This window comes from Vanessa cardui, chromosome 17 (genome assembly GCF_905220365.1).
Source record: "Vanessa cardui chromosome 17, ilVanCard2.1, whole genome shotgun sequence".
Lineage (NCBI taxonomy): Eukaryota > Metazoa > Arthropoda > Insecta > Lepidoptera > Nymphalidae > Vanessa > Vanessa cardui.
Window position 1 is genome coordinate 7,917,970 of NC_061139.1, and position 19,456 is coordinate 7,937,425.

At 35.6% G+C, this 19,456-nt stretch overlaps 1 protein-coding gene across 1 annotated transcript in view; it reads right to left on the reverse strand.

Annotated features, from left to right (window-relative positions):
- The window catches only part of LOC124537013 (probable G-protein coupled receptor CG31760), a 100,892-nt gene that overhangs the window by 10,272 nt on the left and 71,164 nt on the right, over positions 1-19,456 (reverse strand). Inside the window, exons 3-7 of the mRNA XM_047113721.1 lie at positions 15,013-15,138; positions 6,180-6,363; positions 1,396-1,591; positions 1,122-1,280; positions 379-517 (exon numbers count right to left, since the gene is read on the reverse strand). Of these exons, the coding sequence (XP_046969677.1) occupies positions 379-517; positions 1,122-1,280; positions 1,396-1,591; positions 6,180-6,363; positions 15,013-15,105 (771 nt within the window). The 5' untranslated portion in view covers positions 15,106-15,138. The remainder of the gene's footprint in view (positions 1-378; positions 518-1,121; positions 1,281-1,395; positions 1,592-6,179; positions 6,364-15,012; positions 15,139-19,456) is intronic.

Consider the following 19,456-nt stretch of genomic DNA (forward strand, 5'->3'; position numbering starts at 1 on the left):
GATAATGTTAAAGATGTCTATAATGTGTCTATAAAATGCGATATTAAAATGATAATAATTATTAACAAAGACAAAACGAATAAATATAACATTATTTTAATAATCACATGTAATTTTTTAACACTAATCAGCGCCGATTTTATAGCTATGAATATTATAATAATATAATTTTATATTTGTTGGTACCAATTCAAGTTCAAGTTTATTTGAATTTTAAATTTAATAAATTTAAGCATTATAACCTAGAATTGGTAACTGATATTCAGAGAGTACTTTAAATAAATCAAAGCTTTTATATTTGATCTTGAATATTATCATATAATTGAAACGAATGCGGGAACTGAGATGTATCAAATGATTACAATACAATTTGCTTACGTATGTCGTCTCATTTGGACATTTATGGGTTCCGTGAAAGGAATAAATTTGATTATCATTTTCCTCGTCGTTATCAACTTCACACTGATTTATTTCCAAGTTAGATATATCAATGTCTACAGAAACAACTCCCTTTAATCTGAAACGTAGGAATAACGTTACGCTATCATTTAATGAACATCCTTGTCTCTGGAAAACCTTATCAGATAATACTTAAGGAGATTATTGATTTTACTTCGATAAAACAGTTTTTAAATGTGAAACGATTTCCGTTTCTTAATTCGATTTTTAAACAAAGACGTTCTTTTATATTAGTTTATTATATTAAATTTAACTAGATATATATCTTCTTGGTGGTAGTCTTTGTGTAAGCCCGATTTTGGAGGTACCACCCACACATCAGATATTCTACCACCAATCAGCATTGTTAATATTACATCAGTATTATATAGTATTGTTGTGTGCCGGTTTGTACGGTGAGAAGCCAATGTAAATATAGGCACAAGGTCTCAAAGTTGGTGGCTCATTAGTTCGAAGTCTAGAATGGCTAGTGTATCGTTCAGTGGCCATGTTTATATACTATGGTGACCACATGCCACCACCAAGGCGAGACAAATGGGCCCATTTGTCTTGCCTTCCTATTAAAAAAATGTGTATAATACAAAATAATATTTAATGCGATATTTATAAAGGAAAATAATGTGCATGTGGCTTTATAGCATTAATGAATAATTCAGCCTTACCCGCGAACTGTGGATACAGGGACCGTATAAGATAACAGCCAGCGCTTTGCTTCGCAGCTATAGTAAGGGTATGTCCACCATCCCTCCATTGTAGCTCCGGGGGGCGAAGGCATAAACTTTGGCGATCGTAAAGATTCACTTTCCTCTGCTGAAACGTACCTAAAGTACCCATTATACTTGAATAATACTTACTAAATAATATTATTATTAAGATTGATATTCATTTCATTAATAATTAGGTATATCGTTTTGTATTTTTTTAAAGCATATTTACCAGGGATATTCAGGGTCTGGTGGTTTTTCGAGCTGTGGAGACACAACTGCCACTGGTTCAGCTACTCCATACCTTTCCCATTCAACCGTGCTATTTACAACACCATCACTTCTTAACGCTAGTGCACGAGCCCCAACCGCGCGCTCTGATGCACTACCACCTATCACTAAGCCCCGTGAGACTGCCATGAGAACTTCTGAAACAAAATAAATTATAAGAAAAATCTAATTTATAGCCATAATCATGAGTCAGGATAATTATATCAATAGTAACAATTTTGAAGCCATTGTTTGTTTATGGTTCTCTTTGTTTTTGTGCCAATAGAGAATGAATTTGTATATGAGAGAATTATAATAAAAATTACAATTATATTTTTAAGGGAAAACGTTAACTTACGTAATAAAAAAATTGCAAGTTAAATTATTATCAATTGCACCTAAAACGTAAACTTAAATATATAGAAATTGATTTGTCAGCTCATAATTGATTATGCTTATAAATCAATCAAATTTGTATAATGAATGCTAAATTCAATTAAATAGTTATTAACATAAGAATTAACAACATTAAATACTTAAATATATATATACAAATATGAACCAAAACAAGTTACTAAAACTAATGATTCAAATTTTAATAAATTAATAATAAAATTATAGTATAGGTAAAATTATTTTGCATTACACTTGCGTATGATGATACACCATAGTACTCATAGTAGATACTTGTAGTTAATAAAAAACGTAACAAAGGCTTTTAATGTGTTTGAACCACTCCTCTGCGACTCGGTAAGTTTATTATAACTGAAGCAAGTTCAACCGACTGCACTAATGTATCTCAAACTTAGCGTAGAACGATGCTAACACAAACGATGAACAGATGCCTTAAGATAAATATCATTATTATATAACATTTTCTGTGCCTCAATACTTAGTGAAAACAAAAGGTTATTCAAGTCTAGTTTGTTATTCATGAGTAATGAAAGGAAGTATTTGATGTATATTTTATTTTAATTATGCTTCTTAAACAATTTTACGAATTAACAAGACCGTATATTGAAAACTACCATTCTTTTTAATTTCTTTTTAAATACTTTTTGTAGACATTTTTACTTTGCGTTTCGTAAATTCAAATCGTTTATAAAAAATACATTGGTAAAAAAAGGCATATTATTCGATACAAGATTTTGTAGATGATAAAAAAGCGTGGAATTAATACCTGTTGACTGCCAGGCAGGACACATTACATACATATATATTTGTATTTAACTAATATGATTGTATTTTTTAAATGTTGAAAAAGAGTAACTACTGATTTTCTTGCCGGTTCTTCTCGATAGAATCTAATTTCCGCACCGGTGGTAGCTTAACTTAATTGTTGAATGACGATTCAAAAGTGCTTGTAAAAGCCCACTTGAATAAAGTTTATTTTGATTTTGATTTTTATGTACCCATTGCACTTGTACGAAGTCAGGTCGGGTCGCTAATCGGTAGCATGCGTAAGCGATCCCGTGGCGTCCATCGAAAGACGGAGAGGGTAGGTACCGCTGGTTTTTTAGGGGGTCCAGGGCTCCGGGGAGTCCCACTCCCCCCCCTGTCCGTCACGTGGGAGAAGCGCGTAATGCGTGTTTATAAAGAAAAAAAAAAAACGAATACCTATTGGATAAATGTCTTATAAAACGTTTTAATATAAATGTAAAATCTATGACCAAACTTAATACTTTTAAATTAAATGAAGGTTTTTCTTTGATAGGTATCTACTTCAAGCTATTTCTTTATGCAAATCTTAATTACTAGCATTAAAAGTATATAAGCATGTAACATAAAACAAAATTCATAGTACCAACGCAATCAAGTTGTGTATACGATTTTCATAATTCATAGATTTAACATGTAAGTGACGATTGAAATTGATCCGAAAAATCCATATACTCTACAAATTATAATTGTCAGTCATTTTTATTCGTACACTAACGGCCTTTCTTACAAATAAACGTTAATTGTTTATTGGGTCATTTTGCTTCGTTAAATGCTGATTCCTTTAATTGTTGAATTTGGCATTTTTTAACTCATCACTCTTTAAAAGCCGTAATAGTTTATAATGCAGCGTTTATAAGATCTCATTTATGTGTACATTCAATTTAAGTGTAGGGGTTTAGAGGTTGTTTCTTAGCACGTATTATCTCCGTGTTTTGTTAATCATCAAATCAAATCTGAGCTTGCATTAGAGCTACACTCTCGTCTAGAAAATCTAATGACATGAAGCCTTTAAGCGAAATATGTACACATAGCTGTGACTATACTATGTATAGTCGCTATGTCGCTATATTAGCTGCATACTAAATTTAGTTTCCAAATTCAAATTTGTAAGGTAAACTCAATAGACGTTGTCTTTGGTATCCCTGTGAAAGTTTAACACAAAAAAAAGTTTCTCTTGATTGATCGGTTGATTATTTAAAGTATAATTGATTCAATTTTAAATGCATACAGTATATTATAAGTTCTATTTACCATAACAATTGATCTAAATACAACAATACACATACAATACAAGTAAGCAAGAGAAACAAAAACGTGAATGTGTGCGTAAACAAACATACTATTCCTTAACCGTCAATCCGTCAATCCTATGAGAAGATTGACGGATCAAAACAATATTACAACAAACCGAAACTGTATCATAGCTTAGCCAAGTAAAAACTATTAGACTTAGTTTAGCGGGATGCTACATTGCAGGTTGTTGGTTACATCTTTATTCGGTTATCATCCGACAAATTCGAACCATCTTAGTCCATAGCTAGGTCAGACAATAGCTGGGGTGCATGTCAGTCGCCTCCTATTGGCGCACCCTGGGCAACGGGGCCGGCCTAAACTTGCTCGCCGGCCGCGGCTAAGACTGACGTGGAGGAAGGTCGCGGGGTCGCTCGTAGTACTTCTCCGATCGGTGGCGGAGTGGACTGTGTGAGCGGCCCCGGTGGCAAATGCGGAGGTAGTGTTGTATTTTATGTAAATAGTGTAAATAATTTGAACAACTTGTATATATATGTATATGTATAGAGAACGGAGGGCTCTTTATGAGCGTCGAAGGAGGGGTGGTCCACCATTTCACACGTGGTGGACAACCGTTAGGTGTGGAGATACACCGGTGGTCGGCGGCGGAGCCAGTCATCTTATCCGCCGCCGCCAGGGCGTCAGTATTCTTGGCGCCCAGCCTCCAGTGGCGGACTCGGGGGAGTCTGTCACGTTCACGGGACGGAGGCAACGGAGGAAGGCGTATTTGACCGTCCCAGGCGGGGCCGCGGAAGTATGCTTTAGCGTCCCCGTAGCCCCACCATCACGCGGTCCGGTGGAAACCCGAGGAGGTTTTAGTGGGTAGGACAGGGCTTTCTGCCCTGGCACGGGGCCCTTATGGCCCCGGTCGAGTCCCACATACCCGTTCCGGTCCCCCGGCCGGCGGGAGGCGTCAATGCCTTTCCTCCTCGTAAAACAAAAAAGAAAGGTCAGACAATAGCTGTACACGAGTTACATTTCTGTGCCCAAAGAAGTCATAAAAAATATTGAAGGCCTGCAAACTTCAGTCTGGATTCTCAAGCTTACTATTCTTTATATAATAATTAAATAGAAGGAATACTAGTTTTTATTTATGAAGTTTGAGTTGAGAATACGGGCTTTTTTTGGCTAGTGTGAAGATTGATGCATATAAATTGTGTTTTCTGCACTGAATATGGTACAATAAATAGAATAAGACATCAACAAAAATGAGTGCCAATTCAAAAGGTATGAACTCAAATCCGTATGAACTCAACAAGTGAACAACAACAAAATCGTTACGAAGCTTAGCTAACTTGTTGAATTGGCACACAAATGAGACATTCTAAATCGGATTGATTGATGGAAAGTGGTTCCTTTAGACAATAGAAAACGTCCATCGCTCTGGTTGGACACAAGTTTGTTGATCCAAACTTAGTACAACAATTACTCAGGTGTACTATGCAGAATTGAAAATGATGATAGACAGATCACTCTTGAACCACGAAATGTTAGCAATTGCTCTATATTTAGACAACTTCACGACATCGCTTGTTCAAGCAATGCACTAAAAATAGTTACTATTGAAAACTCTTTGTCACTTCTAATAATGCATTCCGCAATGAATTTCAGTTTTGGGGAAATTTTGACTTTATTTCTTAGCACGTGTTTTGTTCTCCTTCTTTTGTTAATAATCAAATTAAATCTGAGCTAGTATTAGAGTTATAATTTCGTATACGCATATCTGTTTTGAAGTGGCGGAAATCACTTTTAGAACTTTTGTTTAGCAGATATATCAATGTGCTTTTTTAACCAATTTAACAAATAATTTGATTTGTTTTATAAAATAATTTAAAAAACTAATACGTACCATAAAGCAAATCTACATATGTTAATAAAATATTTGTTTAACTTGCAGATTTATAGACAGATTGGGATTTATTGTGATTGTTATGCAGTTTTATACTCTGTTTCACTGTCATAAATTGTGTAAGTATAAATTTAATCATAAAGAAAAAGCGGACAGCAAAAATATGAACCTATTATTTAAAAATAACTAACAAAGTATTACTTAAAGAAGGCAATAATTATGAGAAAATTGGTATATCCATTACTGTTCGAAAGGAAGGTTTGCTTGGCTGAAATACCTTAAGATGTTAATTTATGTATATTCCATATAGACGCAAACGCAGTGACACATACCTAACAGTTTCATAGATTTGTTAAAATCATTGAGCGATAAATTCCCAAACTTACCAGCGGTTTCCAAGCCGAGTTGATGTAGAATATTTGCAGCGAGATCTGCGCGTGCTCTGGCCGTATCCCATCTCGAGGCATGCATGGGAGCACGGAGACGGCCGTAGTGATGTGTAACACAAAGAGCACCAGTAGCGCCTGTGGCGACTGCGTGTACGAGGCGGAGGGATGACTCCAGTTCCTCCTAAAAGAAAAGAGAACACCTGTGAAAGTGGAAATAAAATTCCGAGAAATAAATGTTATATGATTACTACAATCATAAATACCCATTAAACCAAAATCATTTATTGCTTAATTAATTAGTAACATATTTACTACTAGATAAAAGTTATTGTTCAGTTCGCTATAACTTAATAATTTTATATTAGGCAGCTCTTGTGATATTATGTCGTTGGTGGGAGGCTGATTGATGGCATTTCAAGTATATACCTACAATTCTAAAATAAAAGTACACCATCATCATCATCATCTGCCAGTGAAAGTCCCGAGAAAAGTCCAGCCGTTTTAGAGATTAGCCGGAACAAACAGACAGACAGACAATTGTAAATAAGTTATTTTGGTATATGTACCGTGCACATATGTATTGAGTAAAAAGCTGTTATTACAGATAATCACTCCATTTCAGTTATTTGTATAGATAATAGGAAAAAAATCATGTCTATTGATGTGTGTACAAGTTTTTCAATGTTTTTGTACTTGATAAACCGTGTTGAGCATAATATTAATAAATGATTTTATTTCATGGTAACTATTTATCAATGAGTTGGTACGTGATTTCGTCACGTTGCTTCCTGATAAATAATTGGAATCGAAATATTCCTTATTCAAGTAGGTTCATAAAAGCATGGGTCGGCGGAGATCGGGCGGATCAGGGTCTAGCCCAGCAAGCCCTGATCGCCCGATGGCAGGAGAATCTGGGGTCTCCCACGGCGGGCCTAGCGACAGTGGAGGCGATCCGTCCCCACTTGAGTCGCTGGGTCGAGAGGAAGCACGGCACACTGTCGTATAGAATGACGCAGGTACTTACCGGACACGGATGCTTCGGTAAGTACCTGCACGGGATAGCGCGGCGGGAGGAGTCACCCTCCTGCCACGAGTGTGGTGCGCCAGTGGACACGGCGTACCACACCCTGTACGAGTGTGTTGCGTGGGGGCCCCAGAGGCACATCCTTGTGGCGACTATGGGCGGAGACCTCTCGCTACCGAGCGTTATCAACACCATGCTCGGTAGCGAGGTGTGCTGGTCAAAGATGCGCTCCTTCTGCGAAAGTGTCATGTCGCAGAAGGAAGCAGCGGAGCGGGAGCGGGAAAAAATTGCCGCCGCTGACTCGCTCCGCAGAAGACGACCGGGGAGAAGGAAAAGGCGCTACACGCATCTTCTCCCTCCGCCTCAATAGGCGCCGTAGGGACCAGGGGGGGTCCCAGTAGGAATCCCCCCTAGCTATTGAAGGCCCGTATAAGCGGGCCGACCGTCAGGGCGTCACGGTAGCATGCGTAAGCGATCCCGTGGCGTCCGCCGAAAGACGGAGAGGTTACCGCTGGTTTTTTAGTGGGTAAACCCGGTGTGCTTGGGCGCACTCGGCGTTCAGGGCTCCGGGGAGTCCCACACACCCCCCCACTTTCCATCACGTGGGGGAAGCGCGTAAAGCGTTTTTCCAGCGTAATAAAAAAAAAAAACGTTCATAAAAGCATTTTTGAATTGTCATGTAACCGGAACAATACTCAGTGAATAATGTAAGTAGAACCAGAATATTTAATTAATAACAATAACGCCTTAATTTTTAACTTTAGTAAATTAAGTTTAATAAATTTAACAAATTTATTAAACTTAATGGTACTAAATTACGGTGGTAGCTTCATTTAATTGTAAAATAAAGATTCAAAGGTGCTTGTAAAAGCCTACTTGAATAAAGTTTATTTTGATTATGTAATATTTTTTATATCTCAATTATATCGTTATATTATTACATATTTAACAGTTTTTAATGATTTCATATTTGATGTAAGCGGCTCTACCGTTTAGTACAGTTATTGATAATTAATTAATTGTATTTCAGCGCATCAATCTATGCCTGAGGATGATAATTAATTGAATCACAGGATTATCTAGCCATTTAACCGTAATGTTTGAAATATAACATTGTATACTAATTTGGACAGATGGCCCAGTGGTTAGAACACATACATCGTAACGGATGATTGCGGGTTCAAATCTTCAAACCCAGGCGAGCACCCCTGAATTTTCATGAGCTTAATTTGTTTTTATAAATCATCTCGTGCTTTGCGGCGAAGGAAATTATCGTGAGAAAACCTAATCATGTCTCAAATCTTGCCACATGTGAATCCACCAATATGGTGGAATATGTTCCTAGCCCTCACCTCAAAGGCAGGCCTCCTGCCTTAGCCATGCAGTGGGAAATTTGCCTGTAAATGTCATCTCATGTTCACACTAATTTAAATAAATAAATATAATATTCTAGATAGTAGTACAGCTTTTGCTAACAATACTAAGTAAATATTTTAGATTTAAAATGAATGAATCATTAAAATAACATCGAATAAAAATGATCAAAAATAATTACGAAATAATCTAAATTGAAAGTACTACGGACAATTAGGCCATTTGTGGAGAGGAATTGCAACGCAATATATAGCAATTACTGCTCAGTGTGTCAGCCGTTTATTAGAACTGTCCAGCCAATCCGAATGCACGAGTTGTAAATCAACCGAAGTTTAATAAAATTGTTACCTTTAATTTAAATTATCGCTTTAAAAATGTGTAAATTTAATTTAATTTATGTCATATTTTAATTAAAAATTTCATGTGCTTAATTTGTTTTTATAATTCATCGCGATCTTAGTTGTGAAGGAAAAGATGGTGAGGAAACCTGCATGATTGCCTGCCTAATTTCAAAGAACTTCTGTCACATATGAATCCACCAACCTGCATTGGAGCAGCGTGGAATCTGTTCCTAACATTTTCCTCAATTTCCTCAAGAGGAGGCTTTTACCCAGCAGTGCGAAATCTACAGGCTGTTATTATTTATTTATTATTACAAAAAAAAAATTGATTATAACGTAAATAGGTACCAAATTATATAACTGCTACAGAACGAAAAAATGAGACTGTATTAATAGTTTTCGTCAAAAGAATTTAAGTTTTCTTATTTCGAAATATATCATATTGCGTGTAGCCGTTGTCATCAGCAAATATGCGAATGCTAGACTTAATTGACGTCAGTGCAATAGAGCGTTGCGAGCTAAATGTGTCCCGCCCCTCAACTCCTCAGTTGGAAGGGTACTTGCTATTTGAAGAACCCTTCCGAACAAGGTTGTACGTAAATATACACTGTATATGGACATGTTTTTATTAGTTCTCAATGACTTTAGGCATACACTTGTAAAGTACGATGAAACGTTTTTGTAAACAAGTATTATTTTTTTTAATGTCAACAAAATAATTGGTACAAATTTGTTTTTTGATACTCATTTATGCACTGTTTACCAACGAAGAAGTTTATTACAAAAATAAAACAAACCCTAAAGGTCACGAGCTCTGTATCCAATTTTCCTCTTCAAGTGTTTTAGGCAACCCTGATGAACCTTGTCTATCGGTGTCGAGAATAACTGTTGAGGCTTTAGCGGGTGATAATCGATTCACATAATCCAGATCCCAACCAGGAGTTGGATAAATATCCAAATTTTCATGTGAGTGAAGATAGGGGTCTGGGCTCAGAGCCAAGTCCAGTACGTTTTATTATGTTTGTGTTGATGATTAGCGTCGCGCGGAGCAATATCAAAGGGCACAATCCACTAGTGGCAAATGTAAATCACTAAGATAGGAATATACTAATCAGGTGATGTGTGCACTCTCTTCCCAATACGATGTACATTTTATCACAATTGACTGCTTTCGGCAGCAGAGACTTAAACAAACTAGTCTACAATCAACCGTAAGCTTATGAGCTAAATCAGTCTGATGTAGTCTAACGCCAAGCTTATGATATTCATTTCTGCGAAAAACATTCCGTGGTCTGTTGCTAGTTATAATCTTTTGTAGTTTAGTAATGGCTTTTGCAAAAGCGAGACGTTATTTTATGGATTGGCAGATGGTTTTAAAAACCTGTGTATTAAAAAAAATATTCCATTCTGCCCTATGTCAAGGAAAGATCTCTCGGCGCTTAGGTAGTGATCAGACGTATACGTAAAGTGGTCACCACTGCTCATAGACATTGGCAGCGCTAAACATGTGACCCATTCCATACATTGCCAATGCTCCTTCACTCCTATAGGATCTTGGAAACTGTGAAAATATGTTCCTTGTACATGTAGCTACACTGCTCACCTTGCGAATCAGAACACAGCAATAGTCAATATTAAGTATTGCTGCTTGACGGTAGAATATATGACGAAAGGGTACCTAACCAGTCAGGCTTACACGCAGCCATACCACTATAAAAAAATCTGATGTTGCTGGGGTAAAATATAAAGAATTTTCGAAACAATATTGCATTAAGGCTAGTAATTAAAATATTTACCTTATTTTATTCAATGCATAAATTAAGTTTTATAATACGTTGTTTATTTTCACGGCCCGAAACGACCGACTGGTCGAAAACGAATTAAAAACGGTGACAGAAATTTTTTGTTGAATATAATCACGTATAAACGCTTTGAGCTGAAATGGTACGGAAATAACAAACATCTGCGCAAATATGCAAGTGAAGTCGTGCGCGCTCATCTTATTTGCAGTTATAAAAGCAATGCATTTATTTTCTTTTTCTACGTGCCAAAATACCAACTGTAGCGCTAACAAAAAATATCTTCAGTACTATTTCAGAATGTGTTATATTCTCTACATCATATCCTTGCGTTATTTTGGCATGAGCTGTTTTGTTTCCATTGTTCGTTTGAATATTGGAATGGACATTTCTATATGTTATTTTCTTTTCAGTATCTCTTTTAAGACAAGACATAAAATATATAAGCCAGGGTATGGAGTATAATGTCATTCCAATCAATTTGATCGTTTCTATAAGATGTGTGTGAGTTGTGTGCATTGAAAAGATAAAATTGATAAACACTCTTTATTATAAAGACACAGTTATTTTGTTGATAATATTGCACATAAACTCACTCACCTGATAATAATTAGCTTTCAGATTACTTTTGTTCAAACATTACGATTTCAAATCAGGTAGGTGCAGATATTCAGTTAACATACTTTAGCCTAATTGACTGTGAATGTTTGGTTCATTAAACTTACGTGAATTTGTACCAAAATTGTACAAATGCGAAATTGAAGTGAGTGTATGTGTGACGCACGAAATACGAATGATTTGATACATGAGCAGCAGCGGTATCGCTTGCTACAAAGTCAAGTCTTTTCGTGTTTCTTAATTTGACGAAGTAGTATCAATATGGTTGTATTAAAAAAAAAATAATGTACCTACTAGAAATTAAAATTATGGGAAGTAAAGTAAATTATTAGTATTACCATTGATTATCGGAAAATAAATCCATTAGTGTGAACGTACCTTACTACTATTAGTAATATTAGTTCTTTGTAACACCATTTTATTAATTTCAACTGACTCTGTCTATTTATGAAACGTAATTTTCGAACGAGATATTCAGAATAGAGATCTACAAAAGGACTGATTAAACGACACGGAGGTGACGGAATTATTTTATTTTCTTGCTGGAGAAGCGCGTGCGTTTCCTTAACATAAACTGAGGGGTATGTTGGAATACTAAAACAAAAGCGGTACCCATTCTGACTCTTAAAAGTGCATTATGGGATAGCTTGCGCATGCATGCTTCCGTGATGCCCTAACATTGGATACGCTTATTATACTAGTTCCTATTGTATATCAAAGAAAGATCTAGCACAGACGTCTCTTTTACAGTAACATATTAAATAAATTATAATCTTATTCGCTGCTCAAATATTAATAATAAATTCAAACTTCGGTACAGTACAAATAATTTTACCGAAGTTTTTCTGGGGATCATCAAGTGCATTGTTTTTTTTAAAAAACTGCCCTTAACATTTTTAAGGGCAGTTTTAAAGCACAAAAAGAGAATTAAAGAATAATTTGAAGCTTCAATATTACGCGTCGTCGCAAAATTTTTGTTTCAATGGACGCCATTGTTATTTGCCTTGGGCGTCGAGTTTTCTCCGGCTTACCTTGATAAAACAATTAACGAATTTATTATTACTTCGAAAGTATTTTATATTCTTATAGGATATAAGGTGCCTTTATTCTTCGTAATATGTGGGGATGGGTTGATCACTTAGTATTTAATAAATTTTAACACACACATTATACTAAGCTTTTTAGTTTAAAATAGTAAAGTCTTGTCTCGACGATTTTTCATCCATATTAATTGTTTTTATATTTATCTTTCTATTTAAAAAAAAAACGACTTAAATCTAATGTAAATCCAAATGAAAAATATGTAAAACGATATAAAGAAAAGTGGACTGAAAATGTAATACTGATAAAAGTATTGTAAAACTGCTCCTATATTGTATAAAATATTGTAAAATTAAATATCTCGATGAAAAAGTTCATAAACTTTCAACTACTTACATGGTAACAATGCATCATTTTCGGAAAATCGTTATTAACAAGCATTTCGTTGAATAAGTACTTTGGAAATGTGCCATCGGAAACGATACATAAAAACGTAGGCATTTAGCTCTGAAACTATTAAAAAGTAATTTTTCGCTGTCCGGAAAAAATCACGTAAAGTTAAAAACTTGATAACTCACGTTACGAGTTACGACCTCTATGTATGTACATATGTGCATTGTTAAGCTGTCGAGCCGTCATATTCATTGTTTGAATTTGTAATACATTTCTAAAATGTGTTTTTTAACATAACATATTGAGTTTCGTTTGATTACAGAACCGATATGATGAACGAATAATATGTAATATGACTTCAATTTAGTTATCTTGCTTAGTTAAGTTTCTGCTTTTAAATAACAACAGCCTGTAAATTTCCACTGCTGGGTTAAAGGCCTCCTCTCCCTATGAGGAGAAGGTTTGGAACATATTCCACCACGCTGTTCCAATGCAGGTTGGTGGAATACACATGTGGCACAATTTCTATGAAATTTGTCACATGCAGGTTTCCTCACGATGTTTTCCTTCACCGCTGAGCACGAGATGAATTATAAAGACAAATTAAGCACATGAATCAGCGGTGCTTGCCTGGGTTTGAACCCGCAATCATCGGTTAAGATGCACGCGTTCTAACCACTGGGCCATCTCGACTCTGCTTTTTACAATAATGTAATTCACAATAACAACAGCGGAAACATAGAAAGAAATATCATTAGATGTCAAAAGTAAAAGTTTATGTATTATTACATTTTAGCCACCCACATATTTCGGTACATATCCTAACTGCATGAAAACCAACCTGACGACAACCGACCAAATCATCGAAACTTTCTGCCTCTTGGAAATGTTTTAACGTGGGGTCCGTCAGTGGTTTTTATTTTATATAAAAAACCATACGAAAATCGCCATGATGTATTGAAAACATAAACGGGCGACATCATTAGTTTTCCCAAAGGAGGCGCTAATATTAATAAAGTTTAAATACAAATCATTAAACATAGCTCCTAAAGTTACACGGTTCATGCTGTTCTCCCAGCATCCTCCTTGTTTATTTTACATACTGAAAATCTTCATAGAGGTACCCGGGTCCTTTCACCCGGGTTATGTGAGTTTCCTACTCAATAAAACCACTTCGAAGGTCTTCCTCAAAACTCCGTTACCGTTCTGCTTTAACGAATGCTTTGACGCTCGATAAATCAAGTGTACCCGACCGTACGGCAACAGTTCGACTTCATGATTGGATGATTTTATCAAAAAAAAACCTTAGTTGGTCAAAATTCTAGCACATAATGATTGGTATTGGAGCTAAGCGGGATAAGTTTTAAGCCTTATCCGTAAAAGTAACATTTTTGACATTTTAAAGCTGTTCTTTTTTTCTGTAACCGTAATATGATGTATTGGAGGATCGATATTTAGTATGTGAGATTGTATATATGTATTATTCTTATATGAACTCTTTCAGATATCCATGATGTATAATGAAATTAAAATATATATATACATATATATTTCCCCGAGTTTCTTTTGCCAGTTCTTCGTAAGTCCGGAGTGTTAATTTCCGAACCGGTGATAGATTTTTGACTATCAATAAGGAAATGTAATCACTTCCATATTGAATAAATATTTTTGATTTTGACTTATCATCATTCTAATTGACCACCGTGGTCGAGTGGTGTCTATACCGGTTTTCATGGGTACGCCACTCCGAGGTCTCGGGTTCGATTCCCGGCCGAGTCGATGAAGATTATCATTAGTTTTCTATGTTGTCTTGGGTCTGGGTGTTTGTGGTATCATCGTTACTTCTGATTTTCCATAACACAAGTGCTTTAGCAACTTACATTGGGATCAGATTAATGTATGTGATGTTGTCTCTTATTTATTTATTATTGAATTTAAAGTCCATCGTGCATCGACCTACATTAAATGAATACAATGTAATGTTACGTTAATCGGTCGGGGGAATAAACAAAATTCTATATACATTCCAATAAAACAAGTTGAAAGTGACCGTCACTTATGATTCCCGAGGATGTCATTATCAACATTAGTTCATAAGAAATCGTAGTTTTGAGATTTTCTATCCAAAACATCTTTGTACGATACAAAGTTTTCAGTGAGGAGAGGCGATATTTGTATTAATCAAATCCGCGCGTTTCAAGTGTCGGTATAGTTTGTTTATAGAATAACAGATTACTCACTCGGTATGTAGTGACGTTCGCAACATTGGCATGCGGCAGGGACAGCAGGGCGAAGGGCAGTAACAGACTTGTCACGCGCCGCGGCGCCCTCATCTCCGGCAACCATTCGCGCAATTACGCGCTCTTCTGAAACAAAACAATAATATCATTAAACCAATGAGGTTGTAGTAACAGATACGTTATTAGCGCGCAAAAAGTGAAGACTAGAAAACGTCCTAATTGGGACGTTTGTCTTTAGTTGTTTTACGTAGTAATACGTTATAATACATAATAATTACGTAGTAATACGTTTTGCGTAAATAAAACATCTAGTTGTCCCTTTTACTTATTGTTTTTATTAAGCTATCCCTTACTTATAACGAAATGTAAAAATAAACGGTCCCCGGCGCGGTACACTTTTTTCTGTTGTTTAGTATGGATATAACATATCTATTTATTAGAATATCATTGCATTAAACACAAACTTAATAATAATTTTGTTTTCTATACGAGCAAATATGTATCACCTCGAATGTCACCCATATTAAATATTATTTTTAAGTTTTAGTGATAAGTCGATGGCGTAACTTTTTACAGTAAATGGATAAAAATAAAATAATACTTATTTTATAATCAATTATTTAATGAAAATATTTTAATGAATGGATCTTTTATATGTTTTAGGTTAGCGGATGAGCATATGGGGACACCTGATGGTGAGTGGTCACCATCATCCATTGACAATGGCGCTGTAAGAAATATTAACTATTCCTTATATCGCCAATGCGCCATAATTTCACCAACCTTGGGAACTAAGATGCTATGTCCCTTGTGCCTGTAGTTACACTGGCTCACTCACCCTTCGAACCGGAGCACAACAATACTGAGTACTGTTGTTTGGCGTTAGAATATTTGATGAGTGAGTGGTACCTACCCTGGCGGGCTTGCACAAAGCCTTACCACCAAGTAAAATCTATTAAACTGTTTAACAATAAACAGACAGGAACACTAAATTTAACCTTACGAAATAGTCTAAGTGTTAAATAGGTGAAACTGAGAAACGCAGTCCCGTACATATAATAATGTGATATACTACCGTTTACATACTACCTTCTCCGAAACGCTCTGTATCTTCCGGTTTACCCGTAACTTTACTTTACATTTAAAAGAACGTACGAAAAAGACGTTTATTCATTTACTTTAAGACATTTAATTAATTATAACCATATAATGTTTAGTAGTTACCAGAATCAACCGATTAAGTGGTATTGGTGGAATAGATGAAGTTAAATAAAGGCTTATAGAACTAATATGCGTTGAATTAAATAACAATATGATAAACAAAGGCAATTCATTCATTGTTATTTATTCGTACCTTAGAAATATTGCTGCTGATATTTTATACTCGTGCTCTCAGTGTTTTGCGTCCTTTTTGAAAACCAAAAAATCAAATTAAACCTCATTTAACATTTCGGCTAAAGGTTAATAGCGAGATGAATATAAATTAGCAGATATTTTTTTAGGACTTTGAAATAACCACAATACTTGACGCATCCCTTTTGGATTACCAGAAATAAATTATTTCATTGTTAAGTTAAACGAACTGCGGGAAAGAGTTTTAAGTAAAACGCTTCCGTCAGAAAATTCTGAATTTTACATTGAAATTTTATTATTTGCACAATTTTAACGTGTAGGTAAGTTCAATTTTAAAAAACATATTTATTTCATTGATATAACTAAAGAATGGCAAATCTAAAGAATTGCTTTGGAACAGAAGAAGAACATAGACTTTAACTAAATTCCTTTATATAACAACAGCCTGTAAATTCCCACTGCTGGGTTAAAGGCTTCCTCTCCCTTTTGAGGAGAAGGTTTGGAACATATTCCACCACGCTGTTCCAATGCGGGTTGGTGGAATACACATGTGCTTACACATTACATATATGTATAAGTGTTTAAATATTTGTATGTAAGTTTATGACTGCACCGCCTACGGCGATGGTCTCTCAGACTGGCTTGTATAAATACGCCCATTGTGCAACACTCTTAATCAACATTTATTTTTGTATTTTACTAATTTTGTTTTTTTTTTCTCTATGTTTAATCCTAATCTTTGTTTATTTATGTTTATGGTGGACAATAAAGTATATGTCATTCATTTCGTTTCAACTTTGTACGGAATAGTTTTTTTTGCGTATTCAGGTGAATTAGTCAAAAGGGTGACATGAAAAAAAAAGTTTTGTGTTACAAAATCCATGCTATATAAATAACTTTTACATCCAGCGTAAGCGTACGGTTTTCCCATTTACAGAGCATATTGAAGTGAACTCAGTGATCAAAGGATCCTATGGAGTGTTAACTTAAGTTCAAATTGACACTAAACGATCACCCGTCTCCGTTCTGGCTTTGACATTTAAATACCTAGTGTTTTAGTTTACGTTTAAATAAAGGTTATGCGTTGGCGACTTATTATACTTGATAAGAGAAACCCTTTAGCTTCTAAAACGTGTGCACTTTAAAATAAAGTATGCACTTCACGCTCAGAGCTTCTAATAAAAAATTAAAGCCTGTACTTTATACGTATAATTAATTTCTTAGCTCATAATATTTGTAAAAAATATCAATTTTAATGTTCAATTCGGTCGAATTACTTCATGTACATATTAGGTAATTGCTTTGCTTGTATTCAGGTTTAGTTTTAGTAGGTTTATTATAATAAAAATATGTCTACCTCGGGCAGACTCTGCGATTAGGTAGAAACAACCTTGAGGACGAGGTGAATAGAAGAATTCAGCTGGGTTGGGCAGCGTTTGGGAAGTTACGTCGAATCCTAACATCGTCGATCCCACAGTGCCTTAAGACGAAAGTCTTCAATCAGTGCGTCCTACCCGTCATGACATACGGAGCCGAAACGTGGACACTCACGACAAGGCTGGTCCACCAACTTAAAGTCGCTCAGCGTGCTATGGAAAGGGCTATGCTCGGCGTTTCTTTGAGGGATCGCATCAGAAATGAGGTTATCCGTCAAAGAACCAAAGTCATCGACATAGCCCACCGGATTAGTAAGCTGAAGTGGCAGTGGGCTGGTCATATTTGTCGTAGAACCGACAACCGTTGGGGAAAACGTGTTCTAGAGTGGAGACCGCGTCTCGGCAAACGTAGTGTAGGACGTCCTCAGGCACGGTGGAGTGACGATATACGCAAGGCGGCAGGCAGGAGCTGGATGCGAGTAGCCGGAGAAAGACCACAGTGGCGTGCACTGGGAGAGGCCTATGTCCAACAGTGGACAAAAATAGGCTGTTGATGATGATGATGATGAGGTTTATTATGTTGTTTAATTAACAGAAAAACAAATTAACGAATGAAACTGTTTTAGCGCGGCTTTAACAGATCAGTCATAATTTGAACCAGTCTATTAAATTTATAAGACACAATATTGAATCAGACCATTCTTAAAAACATTGAATTCAGGATTAAAAAAACCTTTTCTACACACACAAACAAATTACAACGCATGTTTATTCTTTATCGTTACATATTTCAATGTATATGTATGTGTAGTCAACGTAACTCTCAGAGTGTTGAAAGCTTCGTAATCGCATTAAGTTTGGATCTGTTTCTCAAGTTTCTATTTGAAATTTGTTGAAGTCTGAAACTTGAAATCCGATACCTAGATACGAATACAGTTAGACGGATAAACAGTTGGATTGTGTTTAATTCGTAACTCTATACATGGGTGACATGTCATTATTCTTTTATAATATATAGTTACACAATTTATATCTATAGTATTGTATACTTCTTTCGTATAATATATATACAATACTCATCATAGATTTATTATTATATTTTAGTTTACTATGTACTTTGTTTTTTACTTTCAAATTTACAGTAACCTTGTTTAAAACAATCGTCTTTATTTCTTTTTAAAATCAATAATTTATGAAATATATATTTGTAGAAAAATAATTAATGAAATACAATGTATCAAAAACAGAAACGCTCGTTTTTAAAGCTGGTAGGGTTAGAGTGACGGTTCAACCAGTAGTTTAGAATGGGTCGTTAGTTCGGTCGCGGGCGGTTAAAAGTCTGTAATAGTTAGGTGACTTAAATGTTGTCAGAGAAGAGGGAGCGCAGAGTTCTATCCTTGCGGGCTAACGATACCGCACATGGCTACTCTGAGGACGCAAAGGTGACCTTGTTCAAAGCTTTTTGCTGGTGTTTTTACACCTGTCAGTTGTGGATAAGGTTTACCAAACGCAGCTATACGCCTTATACAATATTATAACGCTTTTTGCTTTCTAAAGAAGCGTCACGTTTTTATAGTACAAAAGCCATTCTTGCTTTGGCCATTCGCAGAGGAAGCTTCGTTCTGGCCCACGTTCACTTAGTACTAATTCTATTTTGACTACTACATAATAGATGATGATCTAAGATTCAAAATTTTGGTGTAGCCTATATCGGT